Raw genomic sequence first — 22,118 nt, forward strand, 5'->3', positions numbered from 1 at the left:
TGTGCAGTTAAATAACTATTTACAGTATAGAGCAATACAGAAAGCTCAAGGCAAACAGGACAACGGTCATTCAGTAGAATTAGATTCACATGTATGCATATACCGTGAGAAGCAAAAACAGAACATGAGATTGTCGATGAAATATATGAATTCTTCCTTGGTACTAAAGCTTCAATATGAAAGAACACACTTGCACTCCAGAACTGAATCACTATTTCAGCAAAATGAAAAAGAAAGGGATATATTTAGAAACCAAGCATTTAATACGTATTAAATATTCAATAACAAACAGCCAGCACATGTGAAACAGTAAAGGCCTGTTTTGGATTGTTGCTAACATATTATAACCAAAGCAATACATTGTATGAAATATTCTAACTTTTATTACTCTAATTATGTGCGTCACCTGTTTGAACTGTGTCATATGAGATACAGGATGCTGCATGCAGTTTCAAATTTATAATATAAGCATATACACAGTCTGCTAGCTTTCGACAAGTAAAAAGAATCATTAGCAATTACTAAAATGTTCCTGTTCCACTTTCCAAAAAATTACAACATATTTTATCTCTGTAAATCATCAAAAATTAAATATATACACCAGACTTTATATAACATTTAGTACTAAAAAATATGCAACAAAGCTTAATGATCAATAAAAGGCTGACATGGAATAGTGCTGAGGCAAGCAATTGAGATACTTTAAGGCTGTAAAGCTGTATGTATCCTTATTAAATTCTATAATGTAAAAATAAGTCATTACTGCTTCAAAAGTCAGCTTTAGAAATGCTTTGTTTGGTCTGATCGTTTACTAACACTAACTGTACAGAATTGCCTTGTGCAGAAATGTGAAATATGTATTAAGCAGAAAAAGGTAACAAATTTCTAAGACAAAGCTCAGCTAACATGACCAGCACTTTCACAAATGATTCTGACAGCATTGCACACATTTGTGAAAATTAGACTTTACAAACGGTGCATTTGCCTTTCGGGTACTACAACCATCTGTGGGATCGCACGCCATTATATGTCAACTTTGAAAAGATATATTAATGAAATGTTTGTAAAATAAGTCATTGCAAACATTCATAATCTTAAAAAAAATCAATCTTTAAATTAAAAATCTGACTGAATATTATTAGTGCAGCATACTGAATAAAATTCATTTTAAATGTGAAGGGAAAGGGTGATTTTGCGTATTAAGAAGTGTGTCATAGTATATACCAGCATCAAGAGGTTAAAACTAATACACAGGATTAAGTACCACACATAATAAAACCTGCTGATGTCAGTGTGGCCGTTTCATTGTTGTAGCATAATTTGTAAAAGGTTGTATGAAGATTTATGGATGATGTTTAAATAGGTCGAGATAACACAATAAAAATGGCAATTGTCAAAGAAAACTATAGGCAGAAGCTTTGCTGGTAGAAAAATGCATTTTATAAACAAGCATTAAGGTTTCATTCAGTGATAGGTTCAGAAATAGGTTTTAAAAATGTATAGGTCAGTGACCTGGTAGGTCAAGTGTTAGCAATCAATTTGTAACCAGATAATGAGTTCAAGTGCTGCTCAAACTTACTTGTTTAATCTATTCTCAGCTGGGCTGCTGCTGGCTGGAGTACCATGCCCAGGCAAGGCGGTTCATTCCCAAGGCGAGAAAAATATAAAATCATGCCTGCTGCGGATTAGGGAGGAACAGCAGCAGTAATTATGAAATATTCTGCTGCATAGACTGCCCTGACCCTGCCGTCAACAGGAGGAGCAGCCCAAAAGAAAAACCAGCAATATTTCTGTTTGAATATTTTTCAAAGGCCATTACCTCATCGTTTCTTTCAACAGGGTAAGCAAAAGAGACAACATTCTTCTCCATAATTTTCAGCAAGCGCAGCGGCACAACTACTGACGAAATGTGCATAGGGCACTAAGTATTGTTTGCGAGTTCAGTGCATGGATACCCGGCACAAGGGTCACCATCAGATTACAGGCCACCTCTGACCAATCTGAATAGCAACAGACTTAGCCGCAGTGTCCAACCAATTGGAACATTTGTGGAAAACAATTGGCTGATTCAAGATGGTGGCCAAGGAGATCAAGAAAATCATGACCGTCGGTTGTACGATATGCAAATGTCATGCAAAGGTACACAATGCCACTTTTGCTCCCTCTTAAATCGGCAGCCTGGTTGCATCCATCTTCCAGATCTAAAACTAGGCAGGATTGGGACAGAACAAGGAGGGTGGGATGATGGGATTATGCCTTGAGTTCTGATAGTTGCTTTACTGATAATGAAAATTCATTGAAAAACCTTAATAATTAAAAGTCTCCACATAGGTTAAAATATCTTCGATGCCTAGCTTGCATTTTAGAAATTTCTGAGCAGTCAATTAAGAAGGCAGATGGTTCAATCTAAAAACGAAGATATGGCTATGATAGGAACTGATAAAAATAAGCAGCAAAGATTTTCAGCAAGTTGTTGTGCATTGGTTTCAATCTTTTTCATATGAATTTATTAACCCTTTGTGCTGTGCTACAATTGAAATGAACAAATTGCCATTAGAACTCTACTGCACTCTAGCATTTCATTGTTAAGTTACATTCCTCTGTATAAAAAGAAAAGAAATCATTTTACATTTAAAACTTTATGACCATTCCCAATGATTGATCTGTGTAGTACAATGCAAGAATCTTAAGGCCCGATTTTAACTCCGGGCAATGGCAAGTGTGGGACCGCAAGCTGAGAGCCAAGTTTGCCCCGGCTCGCCGACATGAGGTCCAAGTCATTTTAATAATCGAGCCTCATTTAAACAGAGCAGGCCCAACGCCTGCCTGAACCCGACATCAAGGACATCAGGCCAGTGGGTGGGAGTCAGGTGAGCGCAGCAGGAGGCCACAGTCGGGGACCCGCAGGATGGGTTCCCAGCAAAGTAGGTGAAAGGGGGGCGGGGGGGACAGGGTAGGTCCCAGGTGGAAAACTGCTTGGAGCTGGGGAGGCCCAAGAATTCTTTGTGGGTCCTGGATGAGCACTTCTGCTCCTCCTGGAATTGGTCAAAACTAAAATATTTGACCTATTTGGCCCTCTTCTGGGCCTGTTGATCCTGTGTGCCGGGTTTGTCTGATGACCTCGCTGCTGCCAGTTAAAATGTAGCCTGGTGAATGCCACACTACCCCTCCCCCCCACCCGCATGTCCCCTTCTTGTCTGGTGTGTGACGCGGGGTGGGGGGAGGGTTTAACATCGAGGCTTTCCTTTCTACAGTGAATGCTCTACCTGATAATCTAAGGGTATGTGTCTTTATTACTGCCACATGTGAACTATTCAAATCATACTTGAATATAAACTGAGCACCTGTACAAATATATCAGTCTGCCACAAAATCCATTATCCACCAGCATAATAACCTACAGATATGTAATCCTCCACTGCTGAAACAGTCAAATTAAAGAGGCTGTCTATCAGTATATGTTGTACTCTTCAAGTATGATCATTCCTAAAAGGCACCTGCCTCTAAAAAGAATCATTTGCAAAGATTCAGTACACAGTGATTTTACACACCATCTAAATTGCTTTCTTTGATATTTTGTAGCCACTGTAAGTGCAAGCTTGTTACAGATTTTGTGACACATTAGCTTTCTGTTCATAGCAAATATGTTTTGTGACAGTAGTTTGATTTGATCCATAGTTGAGGCATAATTAAACCCCACACATGGTGTCGTTACTAAATGATATTTATAGCCCAAATCACCAGAGTACACATTTTCTACTCAACTCACTATGTGCTTTGTTTACTAATTACAATGTAGATATTTGTTTCCACATCACCATAAGAATCACCACTGATGTCTCCAGCCATGGAAGTCTGTCACCGTTCTCACCTATGATGTTAGTTTGTTATACGGTAGAGAATATTTGTGCTCATGCAAATAGGAGAAAAACTGGTTCAACTAAAATAAAAGATATGGAAGGATGGTCTTGGTGGCATGTGAAAAACTAGGTAAGTATTGTATTAGAAGTAATAGTCTAACAATGATTTAAATATTATGCATTATTTATCCATTTTTTCAAAGTCTAGTTGTAAACTGAGTGTCTGTCGCCCTTCATTTGTGGCAGAATTGCTGTTACACAACAAAGTATAATTTAATTCCTTTCCTTTAACAATTCTCTCACACCTCCTGCAGGTCTTTGACTTGTAGCTGCATAACAGATCTACAGGGATCAGTTCCCCCAGTACCTCACTTATATGGGTTATTCTTCATGTGTGACTGTTGATCAGGAGTGTTGGCAGGCTACTTCTCCATAGGTGTGTCATGGCAGTGCCTGATCCTGCCCTCGCAGTGCCCAAATAAGTGTGCTTCCAGCAGCAGTCATTGGATAGTCATCAATGGCAGGAACCCCAAGCCTGTTTTCCTCCTCTCTAACCCAGGAGCACACAGGTCAATTATAGCTTGACTGACACCACCCAGGTGAGATCATCTAACTCAGCACAGACTGAGGATTGAGCCTGGCATCTTCCTAGTCTGTGTGGTTCAGCTATTCAATGGATAAACTCATTAAGCCATCAGGGTTTGATCTTTATTGCTATCTACTTGGTAATTAAATTGAAAAGAAAAAAAGTTTTATATATCATGTCTCTGAGAAACATCTAAAAGTGCTTCACACAAGTTACTTTTTCAATTGTAGTCACTGTTATGTAAACAAACATAACCGTGTAGGCAAATGGAGATATTTTGGCAGATGCACAGAGTTGATATAAGCACCATATTTATGGGTAACTCTGAAAACTCATTCTAAACTGTGGGATTTAAGTAAAGAAGGAAATTCAAGTTATCAATATCCCTTCTGATATGCTAGATTAAAACATTAAAAATCAAATTAGACAATAGTCTTGACGACATATTTGAACCCATTCAGAATGTTGCATTGTAATGCTGTAGGAATCACTCCCATCGCCCATCTCGGTACATTACAGAATTATACATAATGGCTCAGATTTTCCTGTCAGCGGCGAATGAACGGCGCTCGTCGTTCATAACACTTACTGGAAGTTGCGGTTATTAGAGATTCAAAACAGTGCGGCACCTTCTACAGGGGACCTGGGACCTGTGTGAACAGGGTAAGCAATGGTGTGTCCCCTTAACCAATCAGATTGAAGAATCCTTACTGAGGCACGCAGAGTCTAAACCAGGAAATGTCAGTTGGAATATTTAATTCAGTGCCAAAATCATGTACAGAAAGCAAGATAAAGAGAGAGAAAGAGATAAGATTAAGAGAGAGATAAAAGAGATAAGGGATTAGGGTGGATAGCTCTTTGTTGGCCGGCATGGACAAGATGGCCTCCTTCTGTGCTGTAAATTTCTATGATTCTATGATTAAGAATTTTTTTTAATTTCCAACAATAATTAAAATCTGAAGGAATGAGACTCCACACTTTTAAAAGTAAATTTTCAGTGCCAGACAGGTTGTTTGGCAGTAATTAAGACTTATCACACCATTAAAAAATCACTTACACTTGAATGGATAAGCCCTAACTTTTTCTGGCGTGTTTAGTAGGTATTTAGTGGGCAAGTACCGCAATTTCAAGCCATTCCATGTATGTGAATGCCGAATCTCTCGGCGAGATACTGTTACAGTGAAGGTTCTGGAGGAGCAGGGCAACTCGGACAGCAACTTCCTGATTTCTGCATTTAACTGTGCATATGTGGACGCCAGAAGTTGCTGTCCGATTTACTCCTTAATAGTGGTGACCGCTGATAGCCTCACTGTTATTCTTACTGCAAAATCCGGGCCATTATTAAAATTCATGGGGGCTGATTTCAATCTACAGCTGTAAATCAATTTTAAATGATTAAAAACTATTGCAAATCCCGTATGAAGGTCAATGCTAATGGCACTTAGTTCTATGATGTAGGCACATTTGCATGATTAATCACAACAGGTCAACAGATGCAGACTCAGGTCTAGGAGGGGAAAATTGAAAATAAATCAGATTTAACTGATGGGGACAAAAATTGTGAAAGCCTTTGGAGAGCCTCAAAAGACATCTCAGCCCATTAGCAGCCGTTCTCAAGGCTGATAGGACAGGCAATTAATAGTTGCAGGTGAAAATGAAAGGAATAGTAACTTTAGTGCAGGCATGGGTCTGCAAACAAGTGACAGTGCAGCCCAGCACCCAACCCTCTGTTTGATGGTTGCTGAAGTGGATTGGGAGCTGCATGAGATGCTTTCAGTGAAAGTTGCCCTTTCTGTCACTCCATTGTATCATCCCCATAGATCAGGATTGCAATATGCCAATTTACATACCATAATGATACCACTGGTGTCTGCTGGCCCAGCTTCCTTTGGGAAGAAGACCCTCCACCAGCATTTCATTTTTCTAAGTTGACGTAATTTCCTGCATGCCAAGAAATCATGTGGATGACATCCCAAACCCATTTTAATAAGCAAATGAAGGTCTCGCCTGCTTCAGATGGCAGTTTCAATTCACCAGGATGGAAATAGGCCTTAAATTTGCCTAATTTAGCACTCCATTTCAGGGTGTAGCAAAGGTGAAAATGAGCCCCATTCATAAAACTGAATGAAAATAAGAATGTTGCAGTGTTTTCATAAGGCTTTTCATAATCCAGAATTTTAAGATTGCAAGCCAGATATTCTTGCATGTAAATAGGGGCATTTTTAGGGTGTAGTAGGCATGCAAATCTACCATAACTTGACAATAGTATTTTTAAGCTTCTTACTCAATCTGGACAATCTTACTCACCTTTAGTCACACTAGTATGAATGAACTATTATGAAAATTAACTGGGTCATAGAGTGAACATCATTTTCACTACCTCTACATCCGAATCCAGATGACAATGCAGCTTTCAGAAGAACATAAGGGAAATTTGATTTTTTTTAAGCTCCCTTAACGCTCAGTGAGTTAAAGGCAGCACACGGTGTAGTACTAGGCCACACAGAACAGGAAGTACCAGGTTTAATGATCGCTAGCTACTCAGTTAACTAATATAAACCAGAGTGGAAGTAGGGAGGGTAAAGTTGACCTTAATTACCAGTGAGGTAGGGAGGAGAATAAGAAAAAATAGCTAGGGTTCCTGCTCTTGATTGCTATCTTTTGATTACTATTGGAGTGCATGTATGTGGATATTGATGAGTGCAAGATTGGCTGTAATAGCCTGTCAACACTCACCAGCTAGGCTCACACATGACGAGAGGCTACTTGGGTGAAGTGCCAGAGGTCTGCCAGATCCCAAGGAGAGGAGAAAATTGGGTTAAAACAAGTTTTTTTTGACAATATTTCACTAGACCACATGGTCTATTTTATGAATGTGTGCTACCGGAGGAGGTCTCATCGACAGCCCTGCATTTCGGGAGACTGTGGGTGCAGTGCAGTGCCACTAAGGGATGGAAAATTATGCGCCCACAATTTCCCAAAATGCACAGGTGTCAGTGAGATTTCTCACCTGTAGTGCATATTCTTAAAATTGGACCTCACAGATTACCTGCAAACTCTTCAAGGACTATAACAGCATTGCTTTATTAAACCTAATCTAGCAGGGTTAGCATTTAAGTTACTTTGTTTAGCATATATGATTACTGTTGCAATTTTCTGCATTTTCTTGGCATCTACTTTTCAACATTCAGCATGTGAAATTTCCAGGAGTTTAATTTTGCAGATGTTATGTGCAATACAAAACTCATTTCTCTTTAAAACTTCAAAGAATATTAATTTCTCAAAGGGTTAAAACATTTGCACTCAATTGAAAGTAAATAGATTGAAATTTGCTCATCTGGCTTGCCACGTGTCTCCAAGGATACTACTTCAGAAACATTCTATATACATGATTCTATTGTAACATAGACCTGTTTAAATCTATTCAAGTTGTGCTCAGCCTCACTATTCCAGCACTGCGTGGAGTGAAACTACTTTCAACACATCATTCAGCAGCATGTTAGTGACTCAGTATGTACAGGTCACTATTGCTTCACATCCTTGATCCAAGATTGCTTGGTAAGAAACCTTTCACATTGCTGACAGGGCGCACATCGTTTTGATGTCGGCGGCGCTCAATAAACAAAGCCAACCGTGAGGTATCCAGTGGGGTTGTGGAGTAACTGTCATTCTGAGGATGTAGCCAAGGATTTTGTAAACAAGTGGCAGCTGTGGGTCTCCAGCGGAAGTCTCCCTGAAGCAGGGCCCTTATGAAGTCTCTGGCAACATGGCTGACTCCATGAAAATATTCATCAGGGAAACTGAAATCTCGTCGACAAATGTTCATACATGTCTCCTCTACGCTCTCATCCAAGAAGGGGGATACCCCACTTAGCATCACATAAGTGAGGACCCCGAGACTCCAGATGTCTGTACTTAGTGAAACCGGTGTTCCCTGAATTACTTCAGGAGCTGCAAATTCAGGATTTCCCAACAACTGATGTACATAATAATAAGTTGTGATTTGAACAGCGTCACCCAAATCTATAAGCTTGACACGTGGCACAGGTGTGTGAAGGTCAATCAACAGATTTTCTGGCTGTTAGAAAGGAAAATATTTATTAATAAAGCTGAAACAGTGCCACATGCATTGTTAACTTAGGTCTGTGTGAACCCAAATGATTGACTTCAAACCCACTCAGTTTAACACTGATATGGAGCATTAGGTCCAATAATCTACAATTTCCTCTCACTGCAGAAATAACCTTTTTGGGGGCTTCTCATAGGACACCCCATTCCGCAGCGGACACCTGCCTCCTGGACCATTGTCAATCATCGCCATCAAGCAGATTTCTTGTTGTCTAAAGACATCTCAAGGATTTTCTTCATTCTCTGCAGGGAAGTTCCAGCTAATGTATCTGTCCTCTATTGTCAAAATTCCAATCCACTATTGTTGCCAACCCTCCCGGCTTGCTCGGGAGTCTCCCAAAATGGGACATGAATCTCCTGGCCAATGCTGCTAACAGCCCGGGAGAATTTTGCCCTATAAATTTCCTGCCAATACATCAGCTCCCCCTTCTCCAATATGTCACTGGCCACCACCACATAGAGCTGGCCACGGCTTTGGGGTTGGCTGGAAACCGGACCGGCTGGTGGAGAAACAGTCAGGAGTCTGGGGAGGGAGAGAGACAGAGTGGGGACAGGCGCGGCGCTGGGTTGGATAAGGGTGAACAGAGGCTAGAGGGCAGGGGCTGGGGGTTGAGAGAGTGGGTGACTGGGGACTGGGACTCGGGATGGGGTGGGAGAAGGTGCGATGGGGGTATGGGGAGAGAAGAAACTTGCGTGAGAGGGCGACTAGGGAATGGGGGTTGTAGAATGGGACCATTGGGGAGAGAGGAAACTGGGGAGAGAGAGGGACAAGGGAATGGGAGCTTGGGGAGGGAGGGAGACTGGGGAATATGGGTCAGGAGAATGGGGCTTTGGCAGGGGAGAGAGGGAGATTGGGGGTTGGGGTGATTGGGGCTCGGTCAAAGGGAGAGAGAGGGAGACTGGGGGTTGGGGTGATTGGGGCTCGGTCAAGGGGAGAGAGAGAGGGAGACTGGGGGTTGAGGTGATTGGAGCTCGGTCAAAGGGAGAGAGGGAGACTGGGGGTTGGGGTGATTGGGGCTCGGTCAAAGGGAGAGAGAGAGAGTGAGACTGGGGGTTGGGGTGATTGGAGCTCAGTCAAAGGGAGAGAGAGGGAGACTGGGGGTTGGGGTGATTGGAGCTCAGTCAAAGAGAGAGAGAGAGGGAGACTGGGGGTTGGGGTGATTGGAGCTCAGTCAAAGAGAGAGAGAGAGGGAGACTGGGGGTTGAGGTGATTGGAGCTCGGTCAAAGGGAGAGAGAGGGAGATTGGGGGTTGGGGTGATTGGGGCTCGGTCAAAGGGAGAGAGAGAGAGTGAGACTGGGGGTTGGGGTGATTGGAGCTCAGTCAAAGGGAGAGAGAGAGGGAGACTGGGGGTTGGGGTGATTGGGGCTCGGTCAAAGGGAGAGAGAGAGGGAGACTGGGGGTTGGGGTGATTGGGGCTCGGTCAACTGGAGAGAGAGGGAGACTGGGGGTTGGGGTGATTGGAGCTCGGTCAAAGGGAGAGAGAGGGAGACTGGGGGTTGGGGTGATTGGAGCTCGGTCAAAGGGAGAGAGAGGGAGACTGGGGGTTGAGGTGATTGGAGCTCGGTCAAAGGGAGAGAGAGAGGGAGACTGGGGGTTGAGGTGATTGGAGCTCGGTCAAAGGGAGAGAGAGAGTGAGACTGGGGGTTGGGGTGATTGGGGCTCGGTCAAAGGGAGAGAGAGAGTGAGACTGGGGGTTGGGGTGATTGGGGCTCGGTCAAGGGGAGAGAGAGGGAGACTGGGGATTGGGGTGATTGGAGCTCGGTCAAAGGGAGAGAGAGGGAGACTGGGGGTTGGGGTGATTGGAGCTCGGTCAAGGGGAGAGAGAGGGAGACTGGGGGTTGGGGTGATTGGGGCTCGGTCAAAGGGAGAGAGAGAGGGAGACTGGGGGTTGGGGTGATTGGAGCTCGGTCAAGGGGAGAGAGAGAGGGAGACTGGGGGTTGAGGTGATTGGAGCTCGGTCAAAGGGAGAGAGAGGGAGACTGGGGGTTGGGGTGATTGGAGCTCGGTCAAGGGGAGAGAGAGAGGGAGACTGGGGGTTGAGGTGATTGGAGCTCGGTCAAAGGGAGAGAGTGAGACTGGGGGTTGGGGTGATTGGGGCTCGGTCAAGGGGAGAGAGAGGGAGACTGGGGGTTGGGGTGATTGGAGCTCGGTCAAAGGGAGAGAGAGGGAGACTGGGGGTTGGGGTGATTGGAGCTCGGTCAAGGGGAGAGAGAGAGGGAGACTGGGGGTTGGGGTGATTGGAGCTCGGTCAAAGGGAGAGAGAGGGAGACTGGGGGTTGAGGTGATTGGAGCTCGGTCAAAGGGAGAGAGAGGGAGACTGGGGGTTGGGGTGATTGGAGCTCGGTCAAGGGGAGAGAGAGAGGGAGACTGGGGGTTGAGGTGATTGGAGCTCGGTCAAAGGGAGAGAGTGAGACTGGGGGTTGGGGTGATTGGGGCTCGGTCAAGGGGAGAGAGAGGGAGACTGGGGGTTGGGGTGATTGGAGCTCGGTCAAAGGGAGAGAGAGGGAGACTGGGGGTTGGGGTGATTGGAGCTCGGTCAAGGGGAGAGAGAGAGGGAGACTGGGGGTTGGGGTGATTGGGGCTCGGTCAAAGGGAGAGAGAGAGGGAGACTGGGGGTTGGGGTGATTGGAGCTCGGTCAAGGGGAGAGAGAGAGGGAGACTGGGGGTTGAGGTGATTGGAGCTCGGTCAAAGGGAGAGAGAGGGAGACTGGGGGTTGGGGTGATTGGGGCTCGGTCAAAGGGAGAGAGAGAGGGAGACTGGGGGTTGGGGTGATTGGGGCTCGGTCAAGGGGAGAGAGAGGGAGACTGGGGGTTGGGGTGATTGGAGCTCGGTCAAGGGGAGAGAGAGAGGGAGACTGGGGGTTGAGGTGATTGGAGCTCGGTCAAAGGGAGAGAGAGAGGGAGACTGGGGGTTGAGGTGATTGGAGCTCGGTCAAAGGGAGAGAGAGAGGGAGACTGGGGCTTGAGGTGATTGGAGCTCGGTCAAAGGGAGAGAGAGAGGGAGACTGGGGGTTGAGGTGATTGGAGCTCGGTCAAAGGGAGAGAGAGAGGGAGACTGGGGTTGAGGTGAGGGTGGGGGTTGAGGTGAGGGTTGAGGTGAGAGTGGGGGTAGGGCCCAGCAATTTTTGCAGAGCCAGGAGCAGCAGCAGTAGCAACATGGCGAGTGGGAGCAGTACTGAGAGAGGAGCAGCCAGTAAAGGAGTGAGTGAAACCTGGGGGCTTTCTTGTGGGTAAATAATGAAAGATTGTTTCCACTGGAGGCCAAATGGGGGACAAAGGTATGGAGACCTAGGATTCTCACTGTATGAAATGAGGGGAAAGGAGAAGGAAGGTTTTTGAACTAAGGGCTATTATACCATTGGATGCTTCACCACAAATGGCTATTCAGGCAGAGACTAGAATATTTAAAAGGGAATGGGGTAATTATTTGAAAAGGAGGAATATAAAAGGAACTGGGAGAAATGGGGTTACAGGAGAGAGTGCCAGCACCGGCACACACATCCACAGCCCCATTATTGTCAGCTCTACTCCCCAGCATATCCATGTCTCACTCCTCGTGCACATTTTCAAATCTCTCTATGGTCTCCCTCCATCTTATCAAGCTCTAGATTTATACTCAACTCTCTGCTCCTCTGACTTTGGATTACTGCTTCCTATACTCCACCATTTTTCAGCCACTGTGTCACTGCCCTTTGGAACACCTTTCCTTCAATAGACTCTTAAAAAATTCTCTTCAGCCATACCTTCTGTTCTTCCACATTTCTTCTGCTTCCTGCTAAGTGTCCTCCTATCCCCCTTGTATAGTGCTCTGAGATGTTATTTCATATGAGTGGGAATGATATAAATGCAAGATGAATACAGCCCCATAATCAGGCTCAGCTGTAATGCCCTACTTTGTCAAATTTCCTACAGATACTCATTGTCTCGACTCAAATATGTAGCACCAAAGGGATGTTGGTGAATCTAGAGCCATGCCCTAGCAAGGCGTTAATGTCTTGGTGCCAATTTTCTCCTTTCTCCTGCTTTTCTGTCAAAGAGCAACAAGGTATACAATGTTGCTAAACATATTGTGCAATAAGCAGCTAGGACTTCACACTGGTGTTTATTGTTTACTGTGTTGCTGGAATTGAGGAACTAGTTTATCTAACATCATTTTAATTATTTGCTTAATTTTGCATTACCCAAAGTGAGAAAAAACAACCTTCTGATGTTCATTTGGCCACTAAATTTAAACACAAAAATTTTATGACACAACAAAATTTCAGAAAATATAAATTTGTATTGGAAGAATAAGAAACCTATAATGAATCATTTCTTAATTTAGGTAAAGTTTTACCTTCAAATCCAAATGAGCAACCCTGCAGTTGTGTAAATACTGGAGGGCCTCCAAGGTGTCCCGGATGTAAAAGGCTACCTTTTCCTCCAAATGTTCCCCTTGATTTACCAGAAATTCAAGCAAGCGACCATTATCCAAGCTTTGAGACAAAAACAGGAGTATTTAGAATATCCTAATGTTAAAAGTACATTTTTAATAATAACAAGGGATGAGGAGGAGGGACTAAAACAAATTACAATTATTTCACATTCATGCTATTTTATACATATACAGTAGTTTATATGCATTTCATGAGCACTTCTGGCATGAGATGTCCCACCACGAAATTGGTATGCGGAACACAGATTTAACTCGAACTCTGGGTGAATTGCAATTACATTTCTTCTCCTGTGACTTCAATGGAGAGTAAAATTGGACGGGGTATAAAATAGGCGGTCAGCCATATTCCGCTAGTTTCCCACTGGGTGGGTTAGGTTAAAATTACCCTCAATGAGCGGGTCCCACCGTTCTATTCAAAAATGTATTGAAAATTCCTGTTAGGATCTGACTATGGCAAAATTAATTTTAAAAGTGCCAACATTTAACAACATTACAGATAAATGTGAAGTATTACATTTTGGTAGGAAGAATAGGGAGGTCACTTATTACTTGGAGGGTGCAAGTCTGGATGGGGTAGAGGAGCAAATGGATCTCGGAGTACAAATACACAAATCACTAAAGGTAGCGACGCAGGTTAACAAGGCCATAAAAAAAAGAAAACCAGGCACTAGGGTTTATTTCTAGAGGGATAGAATTGAAAAGTAGTGAAGTTATGCTAAACTTGTATTGAACCTTGGTTAGACCACACTTGGAGTACTGCGTACAATTCTGGTCGTCATATTATAAAAAAGATATAGAGGCACTGGAGAGGGTGCAGAGAAGATTTACAAGGATGATACCAGAAATGCGAGGGTATACCTATCAGGAAAGGATAAACAGGCTGGGTCTCTTTTTACTTGATAGAGGTCTTTAAAATTATGAAAGGTTTTGATAGAGTAGGTACAGAGAGAGTGTTTCCACTTGTGGGGAAGAGCAAAACTAGAGGCCATCAATATAAGATAGTCACCAAGAAATCAAATAGGGAATTCAGAAGAAACTTCTTTACCCAGAGAGTGGTGAGAATGTGGAACTCGCTACCACAGGAAGTGGTTGAAGCAAATAGTATAGATGCATTTAAGGGGAGGTTAGATAAGTACATGAGGGAGAAGGGAATAGAGGGTTACGCTGACAGAGTTAGATGAGGAAAAACGCGAGGAGGCTTGAGTGGAGCATAAACGCCGGCATGGACTGGTTGGTCCGAATGGCCTGTTTCTGTGGCGTATATAAGAACATAAGAAATAGGAGCAGGAATAGGCCACTTGGCCCCTCGAGCCTGCTCCGCCATTCATTAGGATCATGGCTGATCTTGGGCTCAAAGCCACTTCCCTGCCCACTCCCCATAACCCTTCACTCCCTTATCTTGCAAAAATTTGTCTATCTCCACCTTAAATGTATTTAATGACCCAGCCTCTACGGCTCTCTGGGGCAGAGGAATCCACAGATTTACGACCCTCTGAGAGAAGAAATTCTTCCTCATTTCAGTTCTAAAAGAGCGACCCTTTATTCTGAAACTATGCCCCCGAGTTCTAGATTTCCCCACGAGGGGAAACATCCTCTGCATCTACCTTGTCGAGCCCCCTCAGTATCTTATATGTTTCAATAAGATCACCTCTCATTTTTCTAAATTCCAATGAGTATAGGCCCAACCTGCTCAACCTTTCTTCATAAGTCAACCCCCTCATCTCAGGAATCAACTGAGTGAATCCTATGTAATCCTATGTAACATTTGGATGCAGTTCTAATTACATCCATAGGTGGTACTGTGAATGGCTTTTCAAAGATCTGTCAAGTAACAATGGCCCAGAAATTCGGGTCGGGGGCTTCCCGCGGGTGTAAGCCCCCGACCTGCACTTACCTTGCGTGCCGGCAGTTGAGCTGTAGGGCCCCGTGGAATTCCGCTCCGGGGCCTGGCCCAGCTGCTGGCGCGCAGTGCTTGCGTGTCCCAGGGGCGTAGTTAGTGCGATGCGTCCCCTGAGATCACGTGGGCCATGGGCAGCCAATTGGCGCAGGGAAAAGCCCATTCATAAGTAGTGACAGGAAGACTTGTCAAAACTTATAAATATTACGGCCTCAAAATAGTAGTAAACCTTCAAATACATTTTTAAAAATCATCACACTTTTTAAATAAACTATAAATTACATTAAATAACTATTTTAAACAATAATTTAAATTTTTGAAAAAAATAATTTTATATTCAAACGGGGCTAAAAATAAACTTACCTTGCTTTAAAGTATTTAAAAATAATAAACCTGTGGAAAAAATGTTTTAATTTTAATTACTTGACCACTTACCTTTTAAAATGCAGGCCTTACGCCTGGTTGTTACATTTCTAAAATCTAAAGGCTGACCCTCACGGAAAAACCTGTATAAAAAACGTAAGTTCAAAGCGCACGCGCAGACTCCCCCGCACACGCGTTCGACCTCTGAACCCCTTCGTTCAGAGGAACGGAAGTGCCGGTTTCCCGCGCATGCGCTGTGCATGCAAGAAACCGGCACTTCCATTGGGCCCACGCGTGAGTACCCCGTGCGTACTCACCCGTGAAGACCCAAATTTCTGGGCCATTAGCTCTATCACCCATTACTGGCACTGTGTATTGGCTCTGAGACTCAGCATGCGATTGCACTACAAAGCCATTGAGTGTTGAAAGATAAAAGAAAAAATCTGGTGCACTAAATGTATCTGCTTGAAAGTGAAATCAAATGCAGCCGCTGTGTGATTTCAATCTATCAGCAGTACAGCACCGCCCAACTTGTTTACACATGCTCAGGTCCCTCTGTGACCCTGATGATAAATTTTATCTGGCCCCTCAGTGAACTCCTGGAGGTAGAGTTTCCGCTTTGGGTGCAATCGGCAACCTGGGCGCAAACTGCACTTGAAATTACGCTGGTTTTCCGACGTAAAGTTATGATTCAAGTTTCCGCTCAAACTTATTTGCATAATCACAAACGTAAAACCAGCACAATCGGTCAGCGTAACAGAACCTAATTTGTTTTTCTTGTAAAAATATTCATTGATATATTTAAGAGTGTTAACCTGGTGCAGTTTTATTAATACAGCTGAAAATGGGATAATCGCAAAACATTAGCATTTTTAATAAGGGTGTCTAGTCCACCACCTGATTTTAAATCACTGAAAATGGCTTTTAAAAAACTATACAGAACCAATTATTAGTTTCGTTGGTGTGCACTAGTCAGTTTATTAGTAAATTAAATGTTTTTAAAATGTACCTACTAGTGCCTTTGCGCCTAAAAACAAACAGCTTAACTTGAAGAGTATTCTCGAACGGAAACTCACCGTGCTCATTACTTCGTTCTGGGGGCGTGGCCAGTTTTATAGACAGGGCCATTTTCCACTGCGATGTTTTTATAAACCAGCGTTAAAGATCGCGGAAACTCAATTTACGCTCGACGTAACTTGCGCTTAAAATTCCTCGATTTTTACGCTGGTTTGGCCAATTTCAGGCAAATTGCACTAGCAGAAACGCGAGGCCCTGGTGTGAAACCTCGAGGGCCTTCCCTGCTGCCTATTTGGCCCCCCAACACAATTTAAAAATATTTGTGCTAGAACATGAAAATCTGCACAGGTTTTTTTGTATATCTGACTATAGTTTAATGCTACATTTATGTTACAAATACCTTCAAGAAATGATTCTAAGCAGTAATATAGCCTACCACTGGCAGGGACTCCCATGTTGAGGAATCTGCCATGTTTACAGAGAGGTGGATTCTACAGCGCAACACCGTCACAAAAAGAACTGAACATATATAAATAGCTGCAATTATTTTTAAGTCATAGTTTCATGATTTTATTTTATGGTAGTCAGAGCTTCCCAATGGCCGAGGAAGATAATGTATAGGTCATAATAAGAACATAAGAATTAGGAGCAGGAGTAGGCCGTACGGCCCCTTGAGCCTGCTCCGCCATTCAATAAGATCATGGCTGAACTTCTACATCAATTTTACTTTCCCGCCCTATCCCCATATCCCTTGATTCCCTTAGTGCCCAAAAATCTATCGATCTCTGTCTTGAATATACTCATCGACTGAGCCTCCACAGCCCTCTGGGGTAGAGAATTCTAAAGATTCACAACCCTCTGAGTGAAGAAATTTCTCCTCATCTCAGTCCTAAATGGCCGACCCCTTATCCTGAGACTATGGCCCCTGGTTCTAGACTCTCCAGCCAGGGGAAACAGCCTCTCAGCAACTATCCTGTCAGGTCTTCTAAGAATTTTATACGTTTCAATGAGATCATCTCTCATTCTTCTAAACTCCAGAGAGTATAGGCCCATTCTACTCAATCTCTCCTCATAGGATAACCCTCTCATCCCAGGAATCAATCTAGTGAGCCTTCGTTGCAACTAAGTCAAATATATCGTTTGTTAGGTAAGGAGACCAAAACTGTGCACAGTACTCCAGGTGTGGTCTCACCAAAGCCCTATATAATTGCAGCAAGACTTCTTACTCTTATACTCCAACTCCCTTATAATAAAGGCTAACATACCATTTGCCTTCCTAATTGCTTGCTGTATCTGCACGCTAACTTTCTGGTGATTCGTGTACAAGGACCCCAAATCCTCCGAATACCAACATTTCCTAGTCTCTCACCTTTTTTTAAAAAATATTCTGCTTCTCCATTTTTCCTACCAAAGTGGATAATTTCACACTTCCCCACATTATACTCCATCTGCCAACTTCTTGCCTAATTGCTTAACCGGTCTATATCCCTTTGCAGCCTCTTTACGTCCTTCTCACAGCTTAACTTTCCTGCCTAGCTTTGTATCGTCAGCAAACTTGGATATATTACACTCGGTTCCCTCATCCAAGTCATTGATATAGATTGTAAATAGTTGAGGCCCAAGCACTGATCCTTGCAGCACTCTGCCATCCCAAAAATTACTCGTTTATTCCTACTCTCTGTTTTCTGTCATTTAACCAATCCTCAATCCATGCTAATATATTACCCCCAATCCCATGAGCACTAATCTTGTGTAACATCCACTTGTGTGGCACCTTATCGAATGCCTTCTGAAAATTCAAATATACTACATCCACTGATTCCCCCTTATCTACCAGTTACACCCTCAAAAAACTCTAATACATTTGTCAAACACGATTTTCCTTTCATAAAACCGTGTTGACTCTGCCTAATCATATTGGGCCAGAAATTCCAGAACGGGGCTTGCAGCGCGTGCAAGCCCCGTATTTACACTTACCCCGCGCTCGTGCCGATCAGCTCCTGGGACGCCTGAACTTGCAGAAATAGAAAGCACATTCCCGGGCAGCGTATGACATCACGCCGCCCAGGAGTGCAGCCAGTGCGATGCCAGGAGCGTGCAGTGTAAGTGAGACACGCCACTTGAGGTCTCAGTTTCACTGGACACGCCCCCAATGTTTCTGTCAAGCTGCTAAGGATTTTTACATGCAAAGCAGCAGTTTAAATAGGTTTTTGGAAGTTTTTTGAAGATTTTGGTAACTTTTATAAACTTTTTAAAATGTTTACATTATTTTGAGTAATCTGAAGTAGTTTTAAAGAGAATTAAAGCAATTTAAAGACTTTTAAAAGCCCTAAAAGAATTTTTTTAATTCCATTTATTTATTTAGCAATGTCGTGGTCATACGTGTCTTCACACTGTTCCCTTTGGGGAACTGTATGAAGTGGTGGAAGGATTTATGGCCATGATTAACGCTCATTCCGTGACCGTAACCATCTTTGAACCAGCCATTAGGGCGGTTAGTCCTATGGCGGGAGGGTTTTACGGGATCCCACAAGCTATACAAGGAGGGGGGGCCACCCACACCCACGGACGCAAATATCCCACTGGATGTCAACCCAGAATTTAGAGCCGGAGCTCCGACTCCACTTGCCGGGACTGTCTGGAGCGGGGTTCGAAACCCTACCCTGATCTGGCCCAGCGGCGGGGATCCTACCACTATGACAAAGGCCCAATCCAATTAGCAACGTGAAATGGCAGCATAGGGCTCCAGTCACGGGGAGGGAAAAGGCGCAGGAAACGTATGGGTGTCACCTTTTGTGCGGAGTGGGCCTTTTGCGTAGCAGTAAGCATCCCTGCCGCTGGGCCAGAAGGAGTAGGGTTTTGAACCCCACTCCAGACAGTCCCAGCAAGTGGAGTCGGAGCTCCAACTTTAAATTCTGGGTGGACATCCAGCGGGATGCTTGCGTCCGTGGGTGTTGCTGGCCCCCCCCCCCCCCCCCTCAGATGGGTTGTGGGAGCCCGTAAAACCCGCCCGCCATAGGACTAACCACCCTAATGGCTGGTTCAAAGATGGTTACGGTCACGGAATGAGCGTTAATCACAGCCATAAATCCTTCCACCACTTCATACAGTTCCCCAAAGGGAACAGTGTGAGGATACGTACGATGATGACCTCTTGCGCAATGCACCTCCTTGGACCCTCAGTCGCAGATGCGAGGGGGCAAGTTGTGCAATTGTTAAATTTTTTATTTTGACATGTAAAATGTTGGCCCAGTAATTCCCTTCCAAATGCGCTAGTACGGTCGGGGTACTTACGCATCTGGCCGGATGAAATGCCGGTTTTCAGCATGCACCGTGCATGTGGGGAAAACCGGCATTTCCTGTCCTCTGAACGAAGGGGTTCAGAGGCAGAACGCGTGCGACTGCACAGGCAGCGCGTGCGCAGTATAATTCGCCGCTTTCATTAATGCTTTCAGTGAGGTCCAGTCATTACAACTTACACATGAAAAAAGCATGGGTACAGTTGCTCCAGAGGCTGCGGAGGAAGATATTTCTTATCGTGGAGCTTCTGAAAGTATGTATGTCTGTATATATTCCTTTGTGTGTTATGTATATATTCCTTTACTTATGTGTATAAATGTATTATTTAATTATGACTTTCAGAGAAAGTAACTTATTGGAAAATCATAATTAAAAATATACATTCATACACATTAGTAAAGGAATATAAAACATACATACATATACGTAAAGGAATATATGTGGACATACATACATAACTCATTCTCACATTCCATTCACACAGCCACAATTGCTCCTTCTACCTACCGTTCTGAAAACCCGTTTAAAAAAAAAAAATTAAAGTTTAAAACTTAGTTAAAATTTCTTAAAATAACTTCCCTCCCTTTCCCAAACCTAAATATTGCATTTCATAAGCTCCTCCATAAAATATATCTCCTTCCCCAGCCAATGAACAACTTTACACTTGCTTTTTTCAAGTGCAAGTTCTAGGGACTTACCCTCACTCAATCCATCAGTGAAATCTACAAAGTTCACTGCGCAAGCGCTGCCTGTGCAGTCGCACGCGCTGTGAATAGACCTCGGGTCTGGAAATGCCGGCGTTCCCCGCATGCGCTGTTCCTGCTGAACGCCAGCATTTCCAACGGCCAGATGCGTGAGTAACCCGACCGTACTCACGCTTCTGGCCTGGAATTTCTGGCCCATTGTGATTAAGTGCAAAACTGCATTGCAAGGCTGTAGTGACTGGCTGTGCCGCCCGACCTGCTGGCACCTGGATAAATGGTAACATTCTTCTTCCAGCAGTAGCATTTATATTGGCACCAAGGATGGTATTAACTCTGTGGGCAGCACCACCACCTCAGTTACCTTACAGTGATGCTGCTGAAGTCGGGCCTATCACTGGCAGTGATGCTGCTGAAGTCGGGCCTATCACTGGCAGTGATGCTGCTGAAGTCGGGCCTATCACTGGCAGTGATGCTGCTGAAGTCGGGCCTATCACTGGCAGTGATGCTGCTGAAGTCGGGCCTATCACTGGCAGTGATGCTGCTGAAGTCGGGCCTATCACTGGCAGTGATGCTGCTGAAGTCGGGCCTATCACTGGCAGTGATGCTGCTGAAGTCGGGCCTATCACTGGCAGTGATGCTGCTGTAAGGTAAATTCAGGACAAGACTGAACAGTTGGCAAGTGTGCAAAATTGTTGCTTTTGTGTCACAAAATAGCTCATTTAAGTAGCATGAAAAATGCTCAAGCTTCCCTGATGACTCAACTGGTTAAGGCAGTGAGTAGCTGAAAACATATAAACCAGGAAGACCGCAGGTTAAATTTCCAGTCTATGCTGAGTTTGCTGATTCTGGCCATGATGGTGGAAGAGATGCTACAATCATCTTTAGTGTCTCTGGGTTATGGAGGAGATAAAGAAAACAACAATGGCTAGGATCCTGCTGCCAATTGCTATACAGTGACACCTGCTAGAAGGTGCATGTGTTGAATGAGAACAGAATTGGGCTTGACTGTGATGCCCTATGTGGTCAAATTGCCTGCCAACACTCACTGTCTGGGCGTATCCATGAATAATGAGAGCTTGGCAAAGTACCATAGGGAACATGGCTCCCACAAACCATATCCCAGTAGGGGCTTTCAATGTCAAGAGGAGGGATGAAAACTAATGGGAAAGAGGAAGAAAAATGGCTGCTTGAACTTTTGGAGGAAAATGAATTTACATGAATGACTAGGCTGGCCAAAGTAAAGATGCAAATCAATCCCATAGTGTTAATGCAAATGATACTTTATCTAACAAATGCTGACAGCTTAGGGGATACAAAATGGACACTTACAGTTCGAGAACTAAGATATAGCCGGTAGGAAACTCATATGTATCACATATTGCAGGAAATTGTGGGTGTTGTAGATTTAGTAAGATAGCTGCCTCATGTGCTACTTGGTCTTTCTTCTTCATTTTCTTGCTGATGAACTTGACAGCTACTTCTCTTTTGGTTGATTTCTGTATACATTTCTTCACCACAGAGAAACGACCCCTGTAACACAGAACAGTGTTCAAAACACAAGTCGATAGGATCAATAACTTAATTGAGTTTCCAGGTCTTTTGGAGTCTTGCATCTTGCAAATTGTTGGCACACATTAACTTCTACAGACTGTGAATGGGTTCAGTAACTCTTACTTGCTGATTCAGGAATGTACGCTTAACACTTGGTTTATATATTTATTGTGAAAACTAGCAAATGTCCCATGGTGTTGCTGATGGTGAGTTGGAAGATACACTGTTTAATAATAATGGGCGTTTATAGCGTATGGAATAGAATATCAGGGCCA

The 22,118-nt window shown here is 43.8% G+C and overlaps 1 protein-coding gene across 6 annotated transcripts in view; it reads right to left on the minus strand.

Moving 5' to 3' along the window:
• Positions 1–240: 240 nt before the first annotated feature.
• kalrna (kalirin RhoGEF kinase a) overlaps positions 241–22,118 on the minus strand; it is a 1,017,450-nt gene continuing 995,572 nt past the window's right edge. For all 6 annotated transcript variants that reach the window (XM_085986273.1, XM_085986275.1, XM_085986274.1 and 3 more), the window contains 3 exons: positions 21,622–21,822; positions 12,913–13,051; positions 241–8,524 (listed from right to left, as the gene is read on the minus strand). In XM_085986273.1, the coding sequence (XP_085842399.1) occupies positions 7,979–8,524; positions 12,913–13,051; positions 21,622–21,822 (886 nt within the window). In that variant the 3' untranslated portion in view covers positions 241–7,978. The remainder of the gene's footprint in view (positions 8,525–12,912; positions 13,052–21,621; positions 21,823–22,118) is intronic.

This window comes from Somniosus microcephalus, chromosome 4 (genome assembly GCF_052327205.1).
Source record: "Somniosus microcephalus isolate GS21.2 chromosome 4, FLI_Smic_1.0, whole genome shotgun sequence".
Lineage (NCBI taxonomy): Eukaryota > Metazoa > Chordata > Chondrichthyes > Squaliformes > Somniosidae > Somniosus > Somniosus microcephalus.